Raw genomic sequence first — 24,235 nt, 5'->3', positions numbered from 1 at the left:
CGCCTAATTTAAAACAATTAAATTGTGTTGAAACAAAATAACAATTTCCGTCTTGTTATGTTTTCGGTGTGTGACGTTTGTATGATTTTAGGGTAAAATGGAACAATTTTTTGAGCAGTTGGAGGCGGCAAAAGCTTGTTGGTGGCCCTATATTTTATCGCTAATTCTTTGTCTTGTAGGAATCATTAGGTTTGCTTATTGACATTAAAAATTTGTTTCTGGTGATAAAAGTGAACAATTTTCAGGAGGTATATTGGAGGTAATTACTGTCCAAGTGAAAATAGAATCGATGGCAAAATCGTTATTATCACTGGAGGATCCAGCGGAATTGGACTCGCTACTGCTAAACATCTTGCAAAAAGAGGTAAAGTCTATCTGCAAAAAATAAATAAATTTTTATTTGATGCGGCAAAATTGTTGTATAGTCAGCAAATATGATAAATGAACTTGTAGTTGAACATGGAGATAAATCATTAATGTGTAGAGGAATAAAACTGATCCTAAAACTTAACTCTGCGGTACACCGGATGTAATTGTCTTCTTTTTTTTTCTGTTTTAGGTGCTACCATAATATTAGCCGTTAGAAACGCAGAACAAGGAAAATGTGCACTAGAAACCCTACTGACAGAATGTCCAGAAACAAATGCCATTATAAAATTGATAGATCTAACAGATTTTGTTAGTATCCGTGAATTCGCCAACCAAATAAATCTTGAATACGAAAAAATTGATATTCTAATTAACAATGCAGGAATTATTTTCCACCCTTACAAGAAAACTGTTGATGGTAATGAGATAACAATTAGCACCAACTACTTCGGTGAGTGTTTTTTTAACTAAAATAATTTATGAATTTTTGGGCTCATGATGTATGGTTGCTACAACCAGGAACATGGGTACCAACTCAAACCAAACATTGGTCGATTATGTTGCACATAGACCGGTCGCGCTACATAATTTGTAATCTAGAATCTAGTCATCCTTGAACAGGATTTAGCGTGTCCGTGATTAAACCACACTGACAAGATTAAGAGTAGGTATGTTTCAAGTAAGTTTTTCATAATAAAATAAAAGGACACGTTGGTATATTAGTTGAGAATATGTCCAATATAATACTAATAATAAAAGTACTATATACTGAAATTTTCGGGGAAAATGGGGTTTAGAACACCCGCCCGGCAAGTGGGAGACGTGGGTTCGAATCCTAGTCAGGCCATGACATTTTTTCTCACTTCACAAATGCATTGATAAACCACAAGTAATATTTTAATACTATTTTGCATAGTTTCGATGGTTTTGAAATGGCGTTCTCCATTTTTTGGGACGCAACAGACAAATAAATTTTGATTAACAATTTACCATAGTCTTAAAACGTTTACAAGATTTCAGAACATTCGGTTTTTCAGTTTCACAGTTAAATTGTAAAATATTGTTATACATTGTTTTTATCAGCATCCAACAATTTTTTTTTTGTTCAATTAAGAAATATTTTTTAATGATGTTCGTTACTAGTAAAATTCCTCAAATTACCAATACTGTTAGAATCGTCATCATGCATCCTATACCATAGTAAAATAACTTGACTATTTAAAGAGTAACGTAGTCCTCAACTTGTGGTTTATGAAACTGCGTTGATTTTTTATCCAAATACAAGAATTTTTCGATTTTTTGGTTTTTCGATTTCTCGATTCTTCAACTTTCGATTTCTCGATTTGCAATTTTCGATTACCTAATTTTAGAAAATCAGTGTTGAAATTTTCCGATTTTTCAATTTTTGGACTCTGCAAATTTTCGATTTCTCGATTTTTTATTTTTCGAGTTCTGAATTTACCGATGTTTCTCCTCTTCAGTTTTGCAATTTTTAAGTACATCGATTTTTCAATTTTCCCATTTCTTGACTTCTCGACTTTCGACTGTTACGATTTTTCACTTCTTCAATTCTTCAATTTTTCAAATTTTTAATTTTTCAATGTTTCGATTTTTCGATCTTTTAATTTCTCAATTTTTGGATATTTCAGTTTTGGGATTTTTCAGTTTTTCCATTCTTCAGTTTTTCTTCCAATCTTCAATTTTTCGATATTTCAGTTTTGGGATTCTTCAATATTTCGATTTTTCGACTTTTCGACTTCTAAATTTTTCAATATTTTACTTTTTATATTTTTCAATTTTTCGTATTTTTAAATTGAAGATTTTTCAACTTTTTGACGTTTCAATTCCTGTTTTTCGATTTTTCGCTTTCCGGTTTTAAATTTTCTTTTTTTCAATTTTTCGATTTTTGGTTTTTCGAGATTTGGATGTTCGATGTTTTGATTGTTCAATTTCTCGATTTATCAGTTTTGCAATTTTTATGTTTTTGATTTTTAGATGTTGGCCTATTCCGATTTCTCAGTTTTTCGACTTCTCGATTTCTCGATCTTTCGATGTTTCGATTTCTCGGTTTCTTAGTTTCCGGCTTTTCGATTTTTCAATGTTTAAATTATAGATTTTTGGATTTTGGCCTATTTTGGCTTCCCAATTTTTCGTTTTTTTTTAATTCTTGACTTTTCGACTTCTCGACATCTTTTAATTTTTCACTTTCTTGAAATTTCAATTTTTCAACTTTTCGAATTTTTAAATTTTAGATTTTTAATCTTTTTGATGTTTCGATTTCTTGATTTTTCGATTTTCGACTTCCCAGTTTTAATTTTTTTTTTAATTTTTTCAACTTTCTAGTTTATCCCTTTTTGAATTTTTTAATTTCTGGATGTATCGGGATTTGGATGTTTCGATGTTTTGATTGTTCAAAATTTTGAATAATCAATGTTTCAATTTTTAACTTTTCGATTTTAACCTATTTCGAGTTTTCAATTTTCCGAATTTTCGATTTCTTGACTCGATGTTTCAGTTTTTGAATCTTTCGATGTTTCTATTTCTAGGTTTTTCGATTTTTTAATTCTCGGCTTTTCGATTTTTCAGTTTTTCAATGTTTAACTTTTCGATTTTTGGATTTTGACCTCTTTTGGCTTCTCAATTTTTCGATTTTTTTTTAATTCTTCACTTTTCGATTTCTCGATATCTCGATCTTTTGATTTTTTAGTTTCTTGATTTCAGTTTTTCAACTTTTCGAATTTTTAAATTTTAGGTTTTAACATTTTTGAAATTCGATTTCTCGATTTTTCGATTTTCGACTTCCCGGTTTTAGATTTCTTTTTTTAATTTTTTCAATTTTTTAGTTTATCGCTTTTTAATTTCTCGATGTAACGAGATTTGGATGTTTCCACGTTTTGATTGTTGAAAATCTTGATTAATCACTTTTTCAATTTTTAACTTTTCGATTTTGACCTATTTCGGTTTTTCAATTTTTCGGCTTTTCAACTTCTCAATTTCTCGATCTTCTGATTTTTCAATTTCTCGATGTTTCAGTTTTTGAATCGTTCGATGTTTCGATCTTTCGATTTTAACCTCTTTTGGCTTATCTTTTGATTTTTCGATCTCTTGATATTTCAATTTTTCAAATTTTCGAATTTTTAAATTTTACATTTTTCAACTTTTTGATGTTTCAATTTCTCACTCTTTCGAGTTTTCAACCTGCCGGTTTTGGAATTTCAGCTATATTGAATTTTTCGTTTTTTCAAATTTTAGGTTTTTCGGTATTTTGATTTCTCGATTTATTGAGATTTGGATGTTTTGAATTTATAATTATTCAGTTTTGGCATATTTCGATTTTTCGACTTATCAATTTCTCGGTCTCTGGATTTTTCGATTTCTCGATATTTCAATTTTTCTAATTTTTAAATTTTAGATTTGTCAGCTTTTTGATATTTTGATTTCTCAACCTTTCGATTTTTCAATTTCCCGGTTTTAGATTTTTTGTTTTATAATGTTTCGATTTTTCTTTATTTTTAGTGTTTCAATTTTTTAGTTTTTCAATTTTTCGAATTCTCGATTTATGGCGATTTGAATATTTCGATGTTTTCTCGCTTTTTCCATTTTAGCCTATTTTGGTTTCCCAATTTTTCGATTTTTAGACTTTTCAATTTCTCGATCTTTTGATTTCTCGATTTCTCAGTTTTTCAATTTTTTACTTTTCGGCTTTTCGATTTTTCGATCTTCCAATTTTTCAATGTTTTGATTTTTCAATTTTCGATTTTTTTTTAATTTTGGCGTTCCGACTTCTCGAGTTTTCGTTTTTTAATTTTTGAATTTTTGATTTTTTCTATTTCTCAATTTTTCGTATTATTATTTCTTCGATATTTCTATTTTTCGAATTTTCGAATTTTTAAATTTTCCATTTTTCACTTTTTTGATGTTTCGATTTTCCAACCTTTCGATCTTTCGACTTTCCGGTTTTAAATTTTCTGTTTTTCAATTTTTCCATTTTTCAAATTTTCGGTTTTCCAATTTTTTGATTTTTCGATTTATCGAGATTTGAATGTTTCAAGGTCTTGATTAATCAATTTTTCAATTTTTAACATTTCGGCTTTTCGATTTTTCAATTTTTCAACGTTTAACTTTTTGAGTTTTGGATTTTCTCTTTTGACTTCAAAATTTTTCGTTTTTTTCAATTCTCAACTTTTCGACTTTTCGATTTCTCGATCTTTTGATTTTTCAATTTCTTGATTTTTCAATTTTTCAAATTCGAATTTTTAAATTTTTCATTTTTCAACTTTTTGATGTTTCAATTTCTCAGTCTCTCGAGTTTTCAACCTGCCTGTTTTGGATTTTCTGGTATTCAATTTTTCGTTTTTTCAAATTTTAGGTTTTTCGCTATTTTGATTTCTCGATTTATTGAGATTTGGATGTTTTGATCTTATAATTATTCAGTTTTGGCGTATTTCGATTTTTCGACCGCTTGATTTCTCGGTCTCTCGATTTTTCGATTTCTTGATATTTTAATTTTTCGAATTTTTAAATTTTAGATTTTTCAGCTTTTTAATATTTTGATTCCTCGATCTTTCGATTTTTCAACTTCCCGATTTTAGATTTTTTTGTTTTATAATGGTTCGATTTTTTAATTTTCGGCTTTTCGATTTTTCAATTTTTTAATGTTTAACTTTTCGAGTTTTGGATTTTCTCTTTTGACTTCCCAGTTTTTCAATTTTTTAAATTCTTAACTCTTCAACTTTTCGATTTCTGGGGCTTTTAATTTTTCACTTTCTTGATATTTCAATTTTTCAATTTTTCGACTTCTCGATTTCTCGATCTTCTGATTTTTCAATGATGTTTCAGTTTTTGAATCTTTCGATGTTTCGATTTCTAGGTTTTTCGAGTTTTCATTTTTTCGCTTTTCGATTTTTCAGTTTTTCAATGTTTAACTTTTCGATTTTTGGATTTTGGCCTCTTTTGGCTTATCAATTTTTCGATTTTTCGACTTCTTGACTTTTCGACTTCTCGATTTCTCGATCTTTTGATTTTTCACTTTCTTGATTTCAGTTTTTCAACTTTTCGAATTTTTAAATTTTAGGTTTTTAACCTTTTTTGATGTTTCGATTTCTCCATTTTCGACTTTTCAATTTTTTAGTTTATCGCTTTTTGAACTTTTTAATTTCTCGATGTATCGAGATTTGGATGTTTCCATGTTTTGATTGATCAAAATCTTGATTAATCAATTTTTCAATTTTGATCCATTTTGGTTTTTCAATTTTTCGACTTTTCGACTTCTCAATTTCTCGATCTTCTGATTTTTCGATTTCTCGATGTTTCAGTTTTTGAATCTTTCGATGTTCGATTTTTCAATTTTTCAGTTTAACTTTTGGATTTTGGTCTCTTTTGGGTTCGCAATTTTTAGATTTTTCGACTTCTTGACTTTTCGACATCTCGATTTCCCGATCTTTTGATTTTTCGATTCCTTGATATTTCAATTTTTCAAATTTTCGAATTTTTAAATTTTACATTTTTCAGCTTTTTGTTGTTTCAGCTTCTCAGTCTTTCGAGTTTTCGACCTCCCGGTTTTGGATTTTCTGGTATTCAATGTTTCATTTTTTCAAATTTTAGGTTTTTCGCTATTTTGATTTCTCGATTTATTGAGATTTGGATGTTTTGATCTTATGATTATTCAGTTTTGGCATATTTCGATTTTTCGACCGCTCGATTTATCGGTCTCTCGATTTTTCGATTTCTCGATATTCCAATTTTTCGAATTTTTAAATTTTAGATTTTTCAGCTTTTTGATATTTTGATTTCTCGATCTTTCGATTTTTCAACTTCCCGGTTTTAGATTTTTTTGTTTTATAATGATTCGATTTTTAAAATTTTCGATTTTTCTTTATTTTTAGTGTTTCAATTTTTTAGTTTTTCGATTTTTCGAATTCTCGATTTATGGCGATTTGAATGTTTCGATGTTTTCTCGCTTTTTCCATTTTGGCCTGTTTTGGTTTCCTAATTTTTCGATTTTTAGACTTCTCAGTTTCTCGATCTTTTGATTTCTCGATTTCTCAGTTTTTCAATTTTTTATTTTTCGGCTTTTCGCTTTTTCGATCTTCCAATTTTTTGCAGTTTCGATTTTTTGATTATCAAATTTTTCAATTTTCCAATTTTTTTTAATTTGGCGTTTCGATTTCTCGATTTTTCGTTTTTAAATTTTAGAATTTTTTATTTTATCGATTTTTTGTTATTTCGATTTTTCAATTTTTCGAATTATCATTTCTTCGATATTTCTATTTTTCGAATCTTCGAATTTTTAAATTTTACATTTTTCACCTTTTTGATGTTTCCATTTTCCCAACCTTTCGATCTCTCGATTTTTCGGTTTTAAATTTTCTGTTTTTCAATTTCTCCATTTTTCAAATTTTCGGTTTTCCAATTTTTTTATTTTTCGATTTATCGACATTTGGATGTTTCGATGTTTTGATTGTTGAGTTTATTTTATTTATTTTATTTTATTTAGTTTCTCGATTTATCAATTTTTTAATTTTCAACTTTTCGACTTTTCGATTTTGGCCTATCTTGATTTTTCAATTTTTCGATTTTTTAATTTGCGGCTTTTCGACTTTTCAATTTTTCAGTGTTTAAGTTTTGGGTTTTGGTCTCTTTTGGGTTTGCAGTTTTTAGATTTTTCGACTTCTTCAGTTTTCGATTTCTTGATTTCCTTCAAAACTTTTCAAATTTTTAAATTTTACATTTTTCAAATTTTTGATGTTTCAGTTTCTCAGTCTTTCGAGTTTTCGACCTCCCGGTTTTGGATTTTCTAGTATTCAATTTTTCATTTTTTCAAATTATAGGTTTTTCGGTATTTTGATTTCTCGATTTATCGAAATTTGGATGTTTTGATCTTATAATTATTCAGTTTTGGCATATTTCGATTTTTCGACTTCTCGGTCTCTCGATTTTTCGATTTCTCGATATTTCAATTTTACGAATTTTTAAATTTTAGATTTTTCAGCTTTTTGATTTCTCGGTCTTTTGATTTGTCGATTTCCCGATTTTAGATTTTTTTGTTTTATAATGTTTCGATTTTTCAAATTTTAGATTTTTTTTTATTTTTAGTGTTTCAATTTTTCAATTTTTTGATTTCTCGATTTATGGCGATTTGAATATTTCGATGTTTTCTCGCTTTTTCCATATTAGCCTATTTTGGTTTCCCAATTTTTCGATTTTTTGACTTCTCAATTTCTCGATGTCTCAGTTTTTCAATTTTTTTTAATTTTGGCGTTTCGATTTCTAGTATTCAATTTTTCATTTTTTCAAATTATAGGTTTTTCGGTGTTTTGATTTCTCGATTTATCGAAATTTGGATGTTTTGATCTTATAATTATTCAGTTTTGGCATATTTCGATTTTTCGACTTCTCGGTCTCTCGAGATTTCGATTTCTCGATATTTCAATTTTTCGAATTTTTAAATTTTACATTTTTCAACTTTCTGATGTTTCAATTGGTCACTCTTTCGAGTTTTCGATTTCCCGGTTTTGGATTTTCTTTTCATTTTTTCAAATTTTAGATTTTTGATATTTTGATTTCGATTTATCGAGATTTGAACTTATGATTGTTCAGTTTCTCGATTTATCAATTTTTAACTTTTGGTTTTTGGGCTATTTTGGTTTCTTAGTTTTTAGATTTTTTGACTTCTCGATTTCTCAGTCTTTCGATTTCTGGATATTTCAATTTTTCCCGGTTTTGGATTTTTTTTAATGTTTCGATTTCTCAAATTTTCGATTTTTTTTTATTTTTAATCTTTCAATTTATCAATTTTTTGATTTCTCGATTTGAATGTTTCGATGTTTTCTCGCTTTTTCCATTTTGGCTGATTTTGGTTTTCCAATTTTTCGATCTTTTGATTTCTCGATTTCTCAGTTTTTCGATTTTTTACTTTTCGGCTTTTCAATCTTTCGACATTTCGATTTTTCAATTTTAAATATTTTTCGACTTTCCTATTTTTAGATTTGTTTTTCAGAATTTCGATTATTTTAATTTTTCATTTTTTTTTCTCAGTAAGTATTAATATCGAAAATAACCACAAAAATTGACACTAAAAACTTTTAAAAATTAGTAATAAGTAGGACACAATCTTTCCAAAAGATAAAAATAACTCCATTTTCCCGAAAAAAATTCATTGCATTATTACTATTTAAGGCGCGTACTTTCAAAGATTTCCTTTGGTTTTTGCTATTTTAATTAAAAAAAACAACAACAAATAATTCATATTATGAAAATATCAGTCAGTCAACTAATCAAAGTTTAATTCGAAGCGAAAAATATGTCATACCAATTCCAAGTCATGTTCGAAAATGTACAAAAAAAGAAACTGGATCTATTAAAAAAAAATTAATATGAAATAAGATAAAAAAAATCAAAAATACTCCCACATGTCTTTCTGTCTTCTGTTCATTTCGAAAATATGACTCAAATATAACATTTCTACTATCATAATGCCTTTTTGGAGTGGAATTCCAAGGACGACTGAATTGCAAATTATGTTGCTATATTTATTAATCTTAGCTAATCCTTGGGCGACCTCATTTTCTCAAAGGAAAAAACTAGCAAGTGTTTATATGGTTAGTGTTCTTTGGGAACTTTTGCCAAATTTATTTTTGGAATTTTAAAAATCGATATTAATTTGCGAAAATTTGTACAAAAACGGATGCAAAATAATCGACCATTTTAACTTTGAAGTATGTGATATGAAAAAAACACCAATTTTATATTTGTAACCAATCACCCAACATTTAATCTACTTGTATATTTTGTATCTTAACCACCGTAGGTCCTTTCCTTTTAACGCATCTTCTTCTAAATCTACTTAATAACTCTGACAACGGTCGAGTCATTAATGTGTCTGCAGTTGCACACTTACGAGGAAAAATTAATCTGGACGATTTAAACTCAGAAAAAAACTTTGTAGAAATCGAAGCTTTTAGTCAAAGCAAACTGGCTTTAACTATGTTCACAAAACACATGGCTTCACTTTTAAAATGTAAGTACAAATTACAATTCAGTACAGTTAGTTAAATCAGTGTTTTCAGACACACACTTAACATTTAACGCTGTAAATCCTGGTCTTGTACGTGGCACCAAACATTTGCGAAACTCCAAACTGACTACGTCTTTTCCAACAAAATTGTCTGTTTGGCCATGGATGTGGCTTTTTATGAAAACACCCAACCAAGGATGTCAAACCATTGTGTATACAGCGGTTGATCCTTCATTGCACAACGTTTCTGGGTGTTACTTTAGGTAATTATAAAATTCATAAATTAAATGATAACTGTTTTTTTTTTTTTTTGGTTTGTAGCAACTGTGAAATGCAAAAACCTTCAGACTTGGTGAATGATGTCCAACTATCTGAAGAATTATACAGAAAAACTTGCCAGATAGTAAATATTGATGGAGAAACTATTATAAACAACATACGTGAAGTGGAACACCAGAGGAAAACTAACTAGCAACATATTTAAAAAATTTATAAATTATTTTTTTCTACAAGTACTTTTTATCTTATGATGTATTCAGTCGTGTCCATTTTTCACTTACAGCCCACAACCATGAAGCTGTTGTTTCATCATTTGCAGCTTCACTAACTTCTGCCTCTTCACAGTCGCTAAAAAACAACTGCATGAGTTTTCAGTGACACAATTATGGTTGGGTGCAAAATGAAAGAGGCCATCACGTGACCTGCGCAGTGTCAATTTATTCGGTCGAGTTGCGCCACTGTGCATTTAGTGTTATCATTGTTTAAGTATATTATAGTTGGACAACCTAATACAAATTTTACTTCGCCTAAATAGTGAGCTTTAGGACAAGGAATCCAGGGGGCGTGGGACAAATTTTTCGTCAACGCGCATTTTCACTACAGTGAGCGAACGTTTTAGGTTTATTTTACTCTAAATCAGATGGCGCCATCAAACATTAGCAAAGGCAAACACCCTTCACTCTGCTCTTATACGAGGAGTTATCCATAAATCCGTAATTAACATTGTTCCGTAAGGAGTAATGTGTATAGACATATATATATACAAAATATGAAAATATACTTGACATAAAAAATATGAAGCAACGCGTTGTAACGTGATAAGAAAGAATTGAATTTAAATGAATTTGACGCCTATTTTTATTTGACTATATCTGAAGACTGACAGAAACTTTCCAAGGGTTTTTAAACTGGTATAATTGTTTAGTTTTACAAGATTAAAGTAAAACAAGATTTTAAGTAAAATTTAGATTCGTGGTGTTACAAAAATATTAACACAAAATGAAAATATATGTTCAAAGTAAATAACAGAATGACATAAACTTTCGGCGTTAACATTACAAATAATTACAAGAGAGAAAAAAAAGCATAAAGAACTTAAGAGGCAAGTTTGTAATATCGAGTTGTTAAAGGCTGCTTTGAAGACTGTTTGTTTCTATGAAAAACAATTGCTGTTATCGGACATTTTGGTAGATTTTGTTCCAAAAATACGAGATAACGAATTGTTTCTTGAACTAGTTTCCGTAACTTCTAAAATTTAAAAAGGATACCCCGTTCTGCTGTAATAAAATCTAGAATAAGGTCAAAATCACACTAATATTACATCTGATTTTGTTAACCACATGAATATAATTTACATTAAAATAAGTTACAGACATTATTTGAAATGTTTATTATAGTTCGAAAACAAGATAAAATAAATAAATAAATTAATAAAATGTGCAGTTTATAAACTTCAGAATTTTTGTATAAAAATAATCATGTTTGAAGCTTTATTTTGTCTGTTCGATTTTATTGGGTGTATTGGGCCCCTCTCGGGATATAACACCGACATCATTGCACTGACCCAACGTTCTTCAACCCATGGGATGATTTATTACTTCCGTTATGCTGGCCCTACACACAGCGATTTGCTTTTCGGATTTTCGGCTAGATCTGCACAGTTAACTCTTTGCGCACTGCACACTGACATAGAGTATTTTGTTCACGCGAGCATCAAAAATATTACGCCGAAAGCACTTCTTCAAGTGTTATTTTTTTTAGATGTCATATTTGTCAGCGTTTCCAAAATTTTCTTCTTTGCACAGGTCAACTAATTTTTCGTAAACCGCATTTTAAAATTTTTGTTATTGTATTTTTTACTTTTTAATTTTCTAAGGCATGAAAAAATCCCATATAGGTTTCTATGAATTTATTAACGAAATCATTTGTGTTAATTAACACCAATAGTGATCATGATAATTTTATAATTATCATTTTAATGAAATTGTGTTCTTCACTTCGAGAACGACAGCAAACAATTTAAAATTACCGCTAGTCAAGCACCTGAAAATCCATCTCTCCCAAATATGTCTTTCTTGGCACGATTTGTAATCCGAAGTCTCCCTCCACATGCAATTTTTCGTCGCCTGAGAACTTGTTTGATCTACAGACCAAAGCACACTCAGGCCAATATCGGCTTTAAGCGATTTATCTATAAACCGATATCCGTTAGAGTTGATCTGATACACATCCACTACGAAGAACTAACCCATTTCGACCATTGGACTTTACAACGAATAAGTGAACAAACTTCTTGAACACCTTAACGGTTTAATACATAATGTTCCCGAATGACAAAATTTACATTTCAAATTGTATTATCAAATTACACACTCCAAAATTTGTCACGAACAATGAAATGACGCAATCTCCAAATTTTACAATAGTAAAATTGTAGTTTCGCCCCGTTTACGGTTTATGCATCCGTGTCGAGTGTTCACCTTGGACGTCAAGATTTTTGGAAAAAAAATCAACATTTTCCAATTTATAATGTTATTTAAATTTTAAAAAGTAGAATAGTCCTGATCTTGTGATTTATACCTAAATACGCTATTGGGATTGTTCGGCTTGTCGATTTCTCGATTTTTCAACTTTATGTGTCTCAATTTTTCAATATTTCAATTTTGGGCTTTTCCGATTCCTCCATTCTTTAAATTTTCTATTTCTCGATTTTTTTATTTTTCGATTTCTCAATCTTTCGATGTTTCAATGATACGATTTTTCAATTTTTGTCCTCTTCAATTTTACGGTTTTTAAATATTTCGATTTTTCAATTTTTCAAATTTTCACGTTTCTAAATTTTCAGTTTGCCGATTTCTAAAGTATTTTTTTTTATTTGTCCATTTCTGGATTTCCTAAAGTTTCGATTTTTCACATCTTCAATTCTTCAATTTTTCGATTTTTTAAGATTACGATTTTTCAATTTTGCTTTTTTAGATTTTCAATTTCTCAATTTTCCAATTTTTTAATTTCTCAATTTTTTGAATATTTCTTTCAGTTATGATATTTTTAAATATTTCAATTTTTCGACTTTGAGATTTTTGAATTGATGGATTTTTTTTGATTTCTCGCTTTTTTCCTTTTTCGATTTTCAATTTATTGTAAACTTTAGATTTTTCAATTCTGCGATTGTTTAATGCTTCGATTTCTCAATTTGTAAACTTTTCGATGTTTTAATATTTAATTTTTTAAAATTCTAGGTTTTTCGATATCTCGAGTTTTCAGTTCTTCCATATTTCAATTTTTCAATTTTTCGATTATTCAATTTTTTAATTTCTCAATTTATCGAATTCAGATGTTCCGTTGTTTTGATTGTTCAGTTTCTCAATTTTTAAATTTTTAACTTTCCTTTTCGGCTTCCGACTCCTCAATTTCTCGATCCTCCAATTTTTCGATTTCTCGAAGTCTCAGTTTTTGAATTTTTCGATGTTTCGATTTTTGGATTTCTCGGTTTTTCGATTTTTTTTCTTTTGAGCTTTTCAATTTCTGGATTTTCCAATTTTTCAATGCCCCGATTTTTCAATTTTTCAAATTGAATTGGATTTCTCGATTATTCAATTTTGCGATATTTTAATTATTCATTGTTTTAAATTTTAGTTTTTTCGATTTCTCGATTTTTTGACTTTTCAGTTCTTCAGTATTTAAATTTTTCAATTTTTCAAATTTTTGCGTTAAATTTTCAGTTTTCTGATTTCTCAATTAATCTATTTTTGATTTTCCCACTTCTCAAAGTTTCGATTTTTCAGTTCTTCAATTCTTCGATTTTTCGACTTCGCTTTATTGGTTTGTCGATTTCTCAATTTTTGGATATTTCTTTCAGTTTTGATATTTTTCAATACTTCGATTCTTTCATTTTTCGACTTCTAGATTTTTCTATTTTTTATTTTTGGATTTTCGGTTTTTTGTTTTTTATTTCAATTTCTCAATTTTTCAACTTTTCCATATTTTAATTTTTAAATTTCTAGATTTTTCGGTTTCTCGAGTTTCCAGTTCTATACTTGAATTTTTTAAATTTCCGAATTTTTAAATTCTTTGAGATCTCAATTTATTAGGATTCGGATGTTTCGATGTTTTGATTATTCAATCTCTCGCTTTATCAATTTTTCCATATTTAAGTTTTCGATTTTTCGATTTTGGCCTATTTCGGTTTCTCAATTTTTTGGATTTTTCGACTTCTCGATTTTTCGACTCCTCGATTTTTTTGTCTTTTGATTTTTCGATTTCTCGATGTCTCAATTTTTGAATTTTACAATGTTTCGATTTTTCGATTTGTTGGTTTTTCGATTTTTTGCTTTTCGGTTTCTCGATTTTTCGATGTTAAGATTTTTGATTTATCCGATTTTTCAATTGTCCAATTTTTTAAATTCTCGACTTCTCGATTCGTCGATTTTTCAGTTTTTCGATTATTAAATTTTAGATTTTTTTTTTATTTTTTGATATTTGGATTTCTCCAATTTTCAGTTTTAGGATATTTTAACTTTTCAATGTTTTATATTTTAGATTTTTCGATTTTTCTGTTCTTCAATATTTTTTATTTTTCAAATTTTGACGTTTCTGAATTTTTAGTTTTCGGATTTCTCAATTAATCTATTTTTTTATATTCCCATTTCTCCACTTCTTCAAATTTCGATTTTCCAGTTCTTCAGTTCTTCAATTTTTCGATTATTCAGGTTTTTGATTTTTCAATTTTTCGATTTTTTAAGTTTGCGATTTTTAGACTCTGCTTTTTTGACTTTTCTGTTTCTCAATTTTTTAATTTCCTAATTTTTTGATATTTCGTTCAATTTTGTGATTTTTCAGTTTTTCGATTTCTCAATTTTAACTTTTCAATTTTTAAATTATTAACTTTTTTCGATTTTTTGAGTTTTCAGTTCCTCTATATTTCAATTTTTCAATTTTCGGAATTTTTAAATTTTCGATTGTCCAATTTTTTTTTATTTTTCGATTTTCCAATTTTTCGATGTTTCGATTTTTGAATTAACCGATTGTTCAATTTCTCGATTTTAAAATTTTTGATTTTCCAATTTTTATTTTTTTGATTTTTTTATGTTTCGATTTCTCGATTTTACAATTTTCCCATATTTGAATTTTTCAGTGTTTTAAATTTTCGATTTCGAGGATTTACTGTGTTACAGTAGTCATTACTCATAAAGAACGATTATTGTTGTGCGTTAAAATGCCTACATACTGATAAGCACGTACATACAAGACACATTTAAGGCTGTTTTAGTATAATTTTTGCAATTTTAAATTTATTTCTTGATGTCTAAATCGTATATATTTAAATGGTGATGAATATTTTGTGATACAATCTTAGGATAAAATGCATTTTAGTTTCAAAAATAATATGTATTTAATGATTTGACTACTGTTAATAAAAAAAATACGTAAGAAGATGTTCATATTGAATTAATTTGGTGTTCATAGTTTGATGATAACCCATAGTTATTCTGGAGGCAAATTAGATGACTTGTTACTTATTAATTAAAGTAGTGGTCGTTTAATTTCGTATACCTTTAAAGTGGACGAAGGGACGCATATTTGTTAGCCATGTAGTTCATGGATAATAGGTATACCGCGATAATATTAAATTTTTGTTACCTTAACCTTGAAACAGGTATGCACTACATATACCTACATATATTACAGCAAAGTCTTCAACCCGTACGTTTGCTTATTTTGTGACTGCTCCCCGTACAACGTACTGATTAATACGTTCGTTTACTACCTTATCGACATCACGTGCTTACGGACTATTTTTACCCCCTTTCGTAAGGTACCGCCACTTCATAGTGAAGCGAGTGAGATGTAAAATATATATTCATTCTTTTCTACATGGGAAAGTGATTGTCCGTATAGGTTGTCCAACTATAATACACTTAAACAATGGTGTTATCTTACCTGAAGTATTTTCCTGTTGCACCCTTTAATTTATTACTCAAGGCTACATAAATTACAGTATAGGCACCTTGATCAGGGTTTTTAATAAATGGCCAAATTAGAGGTTTAATAAAAATTTTTGCCAGCCAACTATTGAAGAAGCTCATGTGGCGAATTATTTCTGTATTCACTATACCAGGGTGCACAGCATTCACTGTTATTCCACTGCCTGATATTAACATGCATAAGTACATTAACAAATTTGTATGTATTAACAAAATTTACCCACTAATTTCTTGCTTAGTTCTTTTGTGAAAAGAATATTAGCTAATTTACTTTGAGCATATGCATCTGCTGGGTCATAACTTTTATCACTATTCAAATCTTCTTTATTTATTTTCCCTCTTTTATGAGCCACACTTGAAACATTGACAATTCGACTTGGTGCAGATTGCTGTAGAAGTACAAATTAATACAATAAATAAATTAATGTTTAAAACAATGTAGCTTACCTTCATTACATCCAATAACAAATTAGTTAACAAAAAATGTCCCATGTGATTAACACCTAGTTGTAATTCAATTCCATCTTTAGTTGTGGACTTGGGAGTTCTCATCACTCCTCCATTATTAATAAGAATATCCAAACGTTGTTGCTCTGACTTAAATTGCTCAACAAAATTTCGAATAGATTGAAATGAAGCTAAATCACACTCCCTACAGTACACATACTTATTATTGCTCTCTAAAACTATTTCACTTCTAGCCTGCAATTGAAAAAATTATGTTTGCATAGCAACTTTGCCAGTTTTAAATACTTCTTCACAACGTTTTAAATCACGACATGCCATATACACTTTCGCTTTTCGTTTGGCCAGATCTCGTGCCGTTTCTTTACCAATACCTGTATTAGCTCCTGTTACAATTGCTACTTTTCCCTCGGCCAAGACATTGGGTTGTAATTTTTGTCCTCCGGTCCATTCCCTGTAATTTTAAGCAAGTGACAAGAACGTTTTGTTTTTATTGTATACCGTGTACTTGATTAACAACGTGATGCCCATAGTGGCTGCAGCACCGCTTGCGTAAAACATCGTTTTCGACATTTTAAAATTAAGGATTTTAATTGGCTTCGAAACCTGCTTTTTGAACATTTTTAAAGTATTTGTTTTGTAGATTTCACTAAAAGGTATACAATATTTTTGTCTTCTACCGACACCTCGAAATCCTCGACATCTATTCGACCACCCCACGGAGCAAACTATAACCCTACTTTTTGTATGTTGTTAGACTTGGTTAGAAAATGAAAAACGTCAGTTCTCTATTAATTTAGTAAGAAATAGGTTCATTGGATATGATCACTGGTATCACTAGTTGGCTTATACAACCCGATATACACATTACTAAACTACAAGAAGTTAATTCTAAATAATGCAGTAAAAACGAAATATTTATTAATACTTAGCATTTAGCCACCATTCAGATAACCCAAACGACTGATGCAACTGAAATATGAGGACGAAATAATCGATAAAGTAATAATATCAATTTTTTTTGGTTATTTATAAAGCAATGGCACACTTCACGTAGAAAATGTAACAAAGAAAGTCAGCTTCTTACTAAAACTATTCACAAATTATAGTTATTATGGACAATGAAAGAAAAACGAACGTAAGGTAAGGAAGTATTATAAACGAATTCATTGGACGACTAGCTATTTTCATATTTTCTCGAATTTTCATGGCTCCCACTTCCATTTGTCTGTCTGTCTGTCTGTTTGCCGTCAGTTCGGATTTCTGTTAGACAGATAATTTCTGAAACACATAGTTCGAAAAGCTTCAAATACATCAGCTATAAGAAGCACGTCAGTTTCCAAATGTAAATCGGAATACTGTCCTAATGTATGAATATTAAAAGTATTCCACACTTTGATAGCATGAGAATAATCTTCATCTTTAATACTTTCAGCATGTAAGCGACTATGCACTATAGAAATCGCGCAGTTTTGTTTCAAGGTGTTTCTCCTAGGAATTTATATAATGGTAAGAAAGTCCCACGGTCCTGACTACGATAAGCAGAACACGCTCCGAAATCCAAACTCGAAAATCGAGAGATATCGAGCGTCAAAAGCGAAAGAGAAGTAGTAGAAAACAAAGAAGTGAAGTGGAATAAGAGTAAGAAGCACCAAGAAGTGTAAGGACAGCAATTATTCGGGAAAGTGTGGAATCAAAAGAACCTAACCTCCGAAGAGATAGTCTGGGTGACATTATCGCGGCACGAAGTAAACAACACAGGAACGTACTAGATACACAGGAAGCAAGAAAGTCGGCCAGGGAATGCTAAACGGGAATCCTGAACCGGAAAAAGGGCACAAACTAGCAATAGAAGAACAAGACAACCAGAAACGAAAAAGAGAAACCTCCTTTTCACCATCATCGGAAGGTCAAAGAGTACAGAGAAAGCAGAAGAGGGTACAAGCAGGAGACATGGACGAAGTAAAGAATATATTCAAAACGTTAATGGAGGAAATCGCAGAAATGAAAAGAGACCAAAGAGCACACCAAACAGAAGTAACAACACTAAGAGAAGAAAACCAAAAACTGACCGAAAAATTAGAAAGAGTGGAACAACACTTAGAAAAACTGGAAAAAGCAGAAAGGAGAAACAACATCGTAATCAAAGGAGGGAAACTACAAGGAAGCGAAATAACAGCAGAGGTTGAAGAACTCCTAAAAAATAAGGTAGGAATCCAAACTAAGATACAAGACGCAAGATTAGTCAGCGAAAAATACGACATAGTAGTAGCAAAGATAGAGAACTGGGACACAAAAAGAGCAATCATGAAACAGAAGAACAAATTAAAAGGATCAAAAACGTTTATTGAAGACGATTACACCAAACAAGAGAGCGAGATACAGAAGAAAATAAGAGGAATAGCAGCAGCAGAAAAAGGGAAAGGAGTCGAGGCAAAAGTAGGGTACAAAAAGATGATATGGGCAGGAGAAGTCTGGCATTGGGACACTAAATTAGACAAATTAGTGAAAGCACCGTCGCACCCCAAAGAAAATCCAAAAAACTAACAGAGGAAGAAACCACACACCGGAAAACAATGACGACGTATGCAAAGCTCATGGATGACCCGATAGGAATTACGAAGAGAAAGAAAAACCCGAAAATTAGAATAGGAACATGGAATGTTCGAGGAACATATAGCGAAGGAAAACTCAAACAAATAGTTCAAGAATTACAAAGGTATAATATAGATGTAGCAGCGATACAAGAGACGAAACCAAAAGGCAAATTCATCACTGAAATAGACAACTACATATTACTTAATAGCGGAATTGACAACAGAGAACTAGGAACAGGATTCATGGTGAAGAAGAGCCTGAAAGGAGCAGTAATTACCTTCAAACCAATCTCAGAAAGAATGAGCTATATAAGATTGAGAAGTAAGTACAGGAAAATAAGCCTACTGAATATACATGCACCGACTGAAGACAAAGATCTAGAAGTAAAAACAGAATATTACGAAGAACTAGAAGGAGAATATGTGAAAATACCAAAGCATGACATTCAAATGGTTATAGGAGACGCCAACGCAATGATAGATAAATAGAATTGCTACAGGCCAACAATCGGGAAAGAAAGCAAACACCAAAAAACGAATCAAAATGAAGAAAAATTGATAGAGTTTGCAGAAGAAAACAAAATGGTAGTCAAAAGCACCTTCTTTGCGCAGAAAGAGATCTACAAAGGCACATGGATGTCGCCTGACGGAAAAACGGTCAACCAAATAGACCTGGTAGAAAGGAGAGATGCCCAACTAATAACCAGATCAAGAAGCTACAGGGGAGCAGAAGCGAATTCAGACCACTTTCTAGTAAGAGCAGACCTCAAACAAGAAATACCGAAGGAAAAAGAAGGAAAGAAGACGCAACGTGATATAAATGTAAACAAACTTAAGAAAGCTGAAGTACAACAGTAATACGAACAAAAGATGAATGAGAGAATAAGATCAACAGAGCAAGATATACCTATAGAAGAGAGGTGGGAAGAACTACAAGAGAACATAAGGAAGACCTCGGAAGAAGTACTAGGGTTCGTGAAAAAAGACAACAAAAATAGAAACGAATGGTTTGACGAGGAATGTAGAAAAGCAATAGAAGCGGGGAGGTCAGCCAGACAGAAATATCTAAAATCAAAAAATGAGAAGAACCAAAAAGATTACCAAGAAAAAAGGAAAAAGTACAAGAAGATATGCAGAAATAAGAAACGAGCAAAGATGGAAGAACAAATACGACAAATAGAAGAAAACTTCAACAAGAATGAAATAAGGAACTTCTACCAGGACGTGAAAAAAGAGAAAAGAGACTATCAACCACGAGTAATATATTGTAAAGACAAGGCCGGCAGCCTGATAGGAGACGAACAAGCAAGAATAAAACGATGGGCAAAATACTTTGATGAAAAACAACAAAAGTCCTCGTAGAAACGGAATAAAGGGCGTGATGCTAAAGTACGGAGGAGAAACAGTAGCATCAGAGATACATCGACTAGTGCTAGAATGTTGGAAGGAAGGAAAATGCCAGAACAATGGAGTGAAGCAGTACTTTGCCCGATATTTAAAAAAGGAGATATTACGAAATGCGAAAATTATCGCGGAATAGCGCTGCTAGACGTAACGTATAAGGTAATGGCCACTTGCATCAACCGAAGACTAAAGCAGCATATGGAAAAAATAGTAGGAGAATATCAAGCAGGGTTTAGGAAAAATAGATCTACTGTAGACCAGATATTTATATTGAAGCAACTACAAGAAGTACATTACGAACAGACAATCAACTTATATCTGCTGTTCATAGACTTTAAAAAAGCCTACGACACGGTTAACAGGAAAGAACTGCTAGAAGCCATGCAAGAACTGGGAGTCCCAAGAAAACTAATAAAACTGATAAAGATGACCCTGCAGAGCACCAGAAACAGAGTCAGGATAAATGGTCTGTTGTCAGAACCATTCCAAGTAAGAACAGGACTCCGGCAAGGAGATCCAATATCAACTACCCTGTTCAATCTAGTACTTGAAGCAATAATAAGGAGAAGTGGCATCCACAGAACGAGCACGATATACGAAAAAAGACACCAAAATATAGCCTTTGCAGATGACGTGACATGTATAACGAGAACAGAAGCAGAAATGAAGAAAATGACAAAAAATCTAATCAGAGAAGCGAAACGAATGGGTTTAGCGATCAACCAAGAGAAAACGAAGTTTCTGAAGATGGAAACAAAAGAAACCCCAGCAAAACCACTGAAAGTAACTACAGAAGAAGGAACAACATACGAATTCGAAGAAGTAAATAGGTTAAAATATCTAGGAGTAGTAATTACAAACAAAAACGAAATGAACGAAGAGATAGAAGAACGGATCGCGAAAGCAAACAAGAGTGTAGGAAGATTAAACAGATTTCTGAGGAGTAAGAATGTAACACGACGAACAAAGAAACAAGTATATAAGACAATAGTAAGACCTACAGTCCTGTACGCTAGTGAAACATGGACGCTAACGAACGAAAAGGAACAGAAGTTGGAAGTATGGGAACGCAAGATACTACGAAAGATATATGGAGGTATAAAAGAACTAGACCAATGGAGAAGAAGAACCAACAATCACGAAGATAATCAGAGCACAGAGACTAAGATGGCTAGGCCACGTCGGAAGAGCACCAGAGGAAAGGACAATTGGGAAAGTATTAGACCGCCTAAAAGGAGGAAAGAAAAAGAGAGGAAGGCCAAAACTGAAGTGGATAGACGATGTTCGAAAAGATCTTCAAAACTTAGGCATTGAAGATTGGAGATCCAAAGCAGCCGACAGGAACAAATGGAAAATTATTGTTAAGAAAGCCCAGGGCCTTTAAGGTTTGCAGAGCTGAATTATATATAAGAAAGAAGTCCTTTTCTGTGTAATGTGGTAACCCAAACTTAAATTGACACTTGAAAAAAGTTGAAAGGCCCGAGAAAAATTAAAATTTGGCCTTGGCTGTGATCGTCTAACAAAAGGAACCTACGTTGTGTTTTTTTTTTTTTGAAAAATGACGGGAAGACGTTCTTTCACACAAATGAGCATACACTGCGTATGAGTAGAGAGCACAAGAAATAACCAGGTCGTTACGGTCGAAAACTAGGCTATAAATAAGCTATAAATAAGCTGACAATGTCTCATCGTCCAGACCGTTCCCACTGAATCTATTCAAAACTTGCATCCCTTGTGCAGATGGCGCGACAAATCCCGCTATCCCCCACTAGAAGCCGCGCCCTCCGCTTGTGCTACGTGTTTCGGTGTTATTTAACCTCAATTCCATTTTAAATGTGCAATCTCTATGTGTCTAATATGAACAACAACTGAGCAACTGTCAAAGTTTCAAAGGGCAATAAACAACATTTACATTCGCCATACAATCCTGTGAAAGTTTAAACAACAAATAATTCTTAGGTGAGATTTAAATTGAATCAGCAAATTTATATGACGGAAACATTCATCAACAAAAAATCTGGTGTGAAATAAACTTATGCAAATAAAAATATTATGTGAGGTTAAAACGGCAGAGCATGAAATTTACGTTCAATTAAAATTATACAACAAAGAAAATTACTGAAGTTAAAATTGCGAGATTAGAGAAATATTGTATGAAATGAAAAATTGCAACGTTAACAAAATTTACATGAGATTAATAATTGCCACACTTTATCAACGATTCAAACAAAGAGTTTACATTATGTTAAATTATGGCATGATCCAAGTGATTGGTTACTTAAAAACAATTTACTTTGGGAGTTTAAAATACCGTGAACTGTTTACCCCAAACAAAACACATAAGAAATAAACACAAAAATATCCAGTCATCGTTGCGAGCAAAAAGCGTCTCGGTGATGAAAATTTTAGCGTTGCGAGGAAATGCCTCGATAATGTGAATTTTAGCGTTGCCAGAAAATGTCTCGAAGGTGTAAATTTTAGCGTTGCGAGGGCATGTCTCAGTGATGTAATGAAGATACGATGATAATAACGATGATAATTGCCTAAGGAAAGAAATTATTTTAACCCCCGGGTACGAATTAGTTAATTTAACTGCCGCAAATGAACTACTAGCAATCTTGTGTGAAGAATTAAGAAATGCTAACTAATTTAACCTAGCTATTTACAGCGTCCTTTCACCATGCACCCGCACGTCACCGAACCAAACAACAATGATTACCTTCCCCTTGCTTCCAACATGCCGCTCTATTCAATCCAGCCGACTACCGCCCTCTAACTAAACATGCAGAACTACCCCAAGCGCTAACGTGCCCATGGTTGCCTATGTTTAACGATTTTTTTGACTGAATTTTTTTTCTTTCAAATTAAAATTATTCAAATGTGATTTCGCACCGCTGTTAATTAATTTCAGCGCGAAAATTTGATTCAAATTCGGACACCACAGTAACAAACAAAATTCTTTCATATTATTACAATTTTCCAAAGTAATAATTTTTTGAGAATTATTTACATTGGAGGAAAACTTGTCTAAACTGTAGGGCATAAATCTGAGAGAATAATTTGTGTCATCAACAAATTTAACAAACGAAATATAATTTATCTTTATTTATTAATGGGAAGCAACTTGACCGTTTATTGAATTTGAAAGTTCTTTAATAAAAAAAATGAACATTATATGCGTTCATATTATGAAAGACCACAGTATAACACAAATATTTTTACAGTGTAAACTACAACTTTAATTGGAGCGCCTCTGTACCTATATTCCAGCTAAATGATTATGATCGCGTACTTTGACGTTGTTTTCAGAAAATTTATTTTTACATATATGACATATTTGCGAAGAGTCAAACTGATCACGTTTTTGTGTAGCTAATTTTTCTATAGATATAACGTTTTGAAATGTTTCATCACAAAAATGGGCCAGTTGATTTAACTCCTGAATAAACCATTGAATGCAATATTTATCTCGACACAAACGAAATCTAGAAAGAGAATTATCGTATGAACAGTGAAAATATAACAATACAAATTCTGTAATTTTCTTTAAGACTCGAATTCTTTAGAATTTTTTTTATTCTCTCTTTCGTATTTCTCGGATTCTTTCGAACATTTTCAGATTCCTTTGAACTTTTCAAATTCTTTCAAAGACACCCATCAGAAATCCTCAAGATTCTTTAAAATTTTTTAGTTCTGCTCAGATTTTGTCAGATCCTTACAAATCCTTTCAGATTCCTGCACACTCTTTCAGAATTTTCCAGGTTCTTTTAGATTTTGCCAGATTCCTCGAGATTTTCACATTTTCCCGGGAGGAATCTAAGGGAATCTCGAAAAATCTAGAAGATTCTTGAAGGATCTGACGGATTTTGCAGGACTTTGAAGCAATGTGGGAAAATTTGAAAGCAAATATTATTATTATTATTAAAATCCAGAGAATCCTAGAGAGTCTGAAGGAATCTAACAGAATTTGAGAGATTCGTGTAGAAGCTGAAGGAATTTGAAGTAATTTGAAAGAATCTGAGGGAACCTGTAAGAAACTGAGAGAATTTTGAAGAATTTCGAAAAATCAAATAGAAAACTGGAGGAATTTGGAAGAATTTCGAAAAATCTGAAAGGATTTG

The 24,235-nt window shown here is 31.1% G+C and overlaps 3 protein-coding genes across 4 annotated transcripts; 2 read left to right on the top strand and 1 right to left on the bottom strand.

The window, feature by feature from the left end:
- Window positions 1–40: 40 nt before the first annotated feature.
- On the top strand, window positions 41–9,897 carry LOC135136332 (retinol dehydrogenase 12-like). The gene is made up of 6 exons (XM_064065563.1): window positions 41–189; window positions 246–364; window positions 560–820; window positions 9,179–9,388; window positions 9,438–9,648; window positions 9,707–9,897. The coding sequence occupies exons 1-6, from the start codon at window positions 98–100 to the stop codon at window positions 9,855–9,857; spliced, it is 1,044 nt and encodes a 347-aa protein (XP_063921633.1). The 5' UTR covers window positions 41–97; the 3' UTR covers window positions 9,858–9,897.
- On the bottom strand, window positions 9,859–16,861 carry LOC135136333 (retinol dehydrogenase 13-like). Of its 2 annotated transcripts, XM_064065566.1 has the most exons (7): window positions 16,776–16,836; window positions 16,622–16,719; window positions 16,402–16,567; window positions 16,096–16,350; window positions 15,869–16,037; window positions 15,605–15,812; window positions 9,859–10,012 (listed from the first exon to the last, which is right to left on the bottom strand). In XM_064065566.1, the coding sequence occupies exons 2-7, from the start codon at window positions 16,684–16,686 to the stop codon at window positions 9,910–9,912; spliced, it is 966 nt and encodes a 321-aa protein (XP_063921636.1). In that variant the 5' UTR covers window positions 16,687–16,719; window positions 16,776–16,836; the 3' UTR covers window positions 9,859–9,909. The 2 variants fall into 2 exon arrangements, with proteins under 2 accessions (XP_063921636.1, XP_063921635.1); XM_064065565.1 differs by having other exon boundaries at window positions 16,622–16,861.
- A 1,828-nt stretch (window positions 16,862–18,689) lies between these two features.
- On the top strand, window positions 18,690–19,199 carry LOC135136619 (craniofacial development protein 2-like). The gene has a single exon (XM_064065982.1). The coding sequence runs from the start codon at window positions 18,690–18,692 to the stop codon at window positions 19,197–19,199; it is 510 nt and encodes a 169-aa protein (XP_063922052.1).
- Window positions 19,200–24,235: the final 5,036 nt, after the last annotated feature.

This window comes from Zophobas morio, unplaced genomic scaffold (genome assembly GCF_036711695.1).
Source record: "Zophobas morio isolate AGI-343-1 ecotype UQ-CSIRO unplaced genomic scaffold, CSIRO_AGI_Zmor_V1 ptg000026l, whole genome shotgun sequence".
In the NCBI taxonomy this organism is placed as follows: Eukaryota; Metazoa; Arthropoda; class Insecta; order Coleoptera; family Tenebrionidae; genus Zophobas; species Zophobas morio.
The sequence above is the reverse complement of the archived record's forward strand: the minus strand, read 5'-3'. Positions and strand labels throughout refer to the sequence as shown.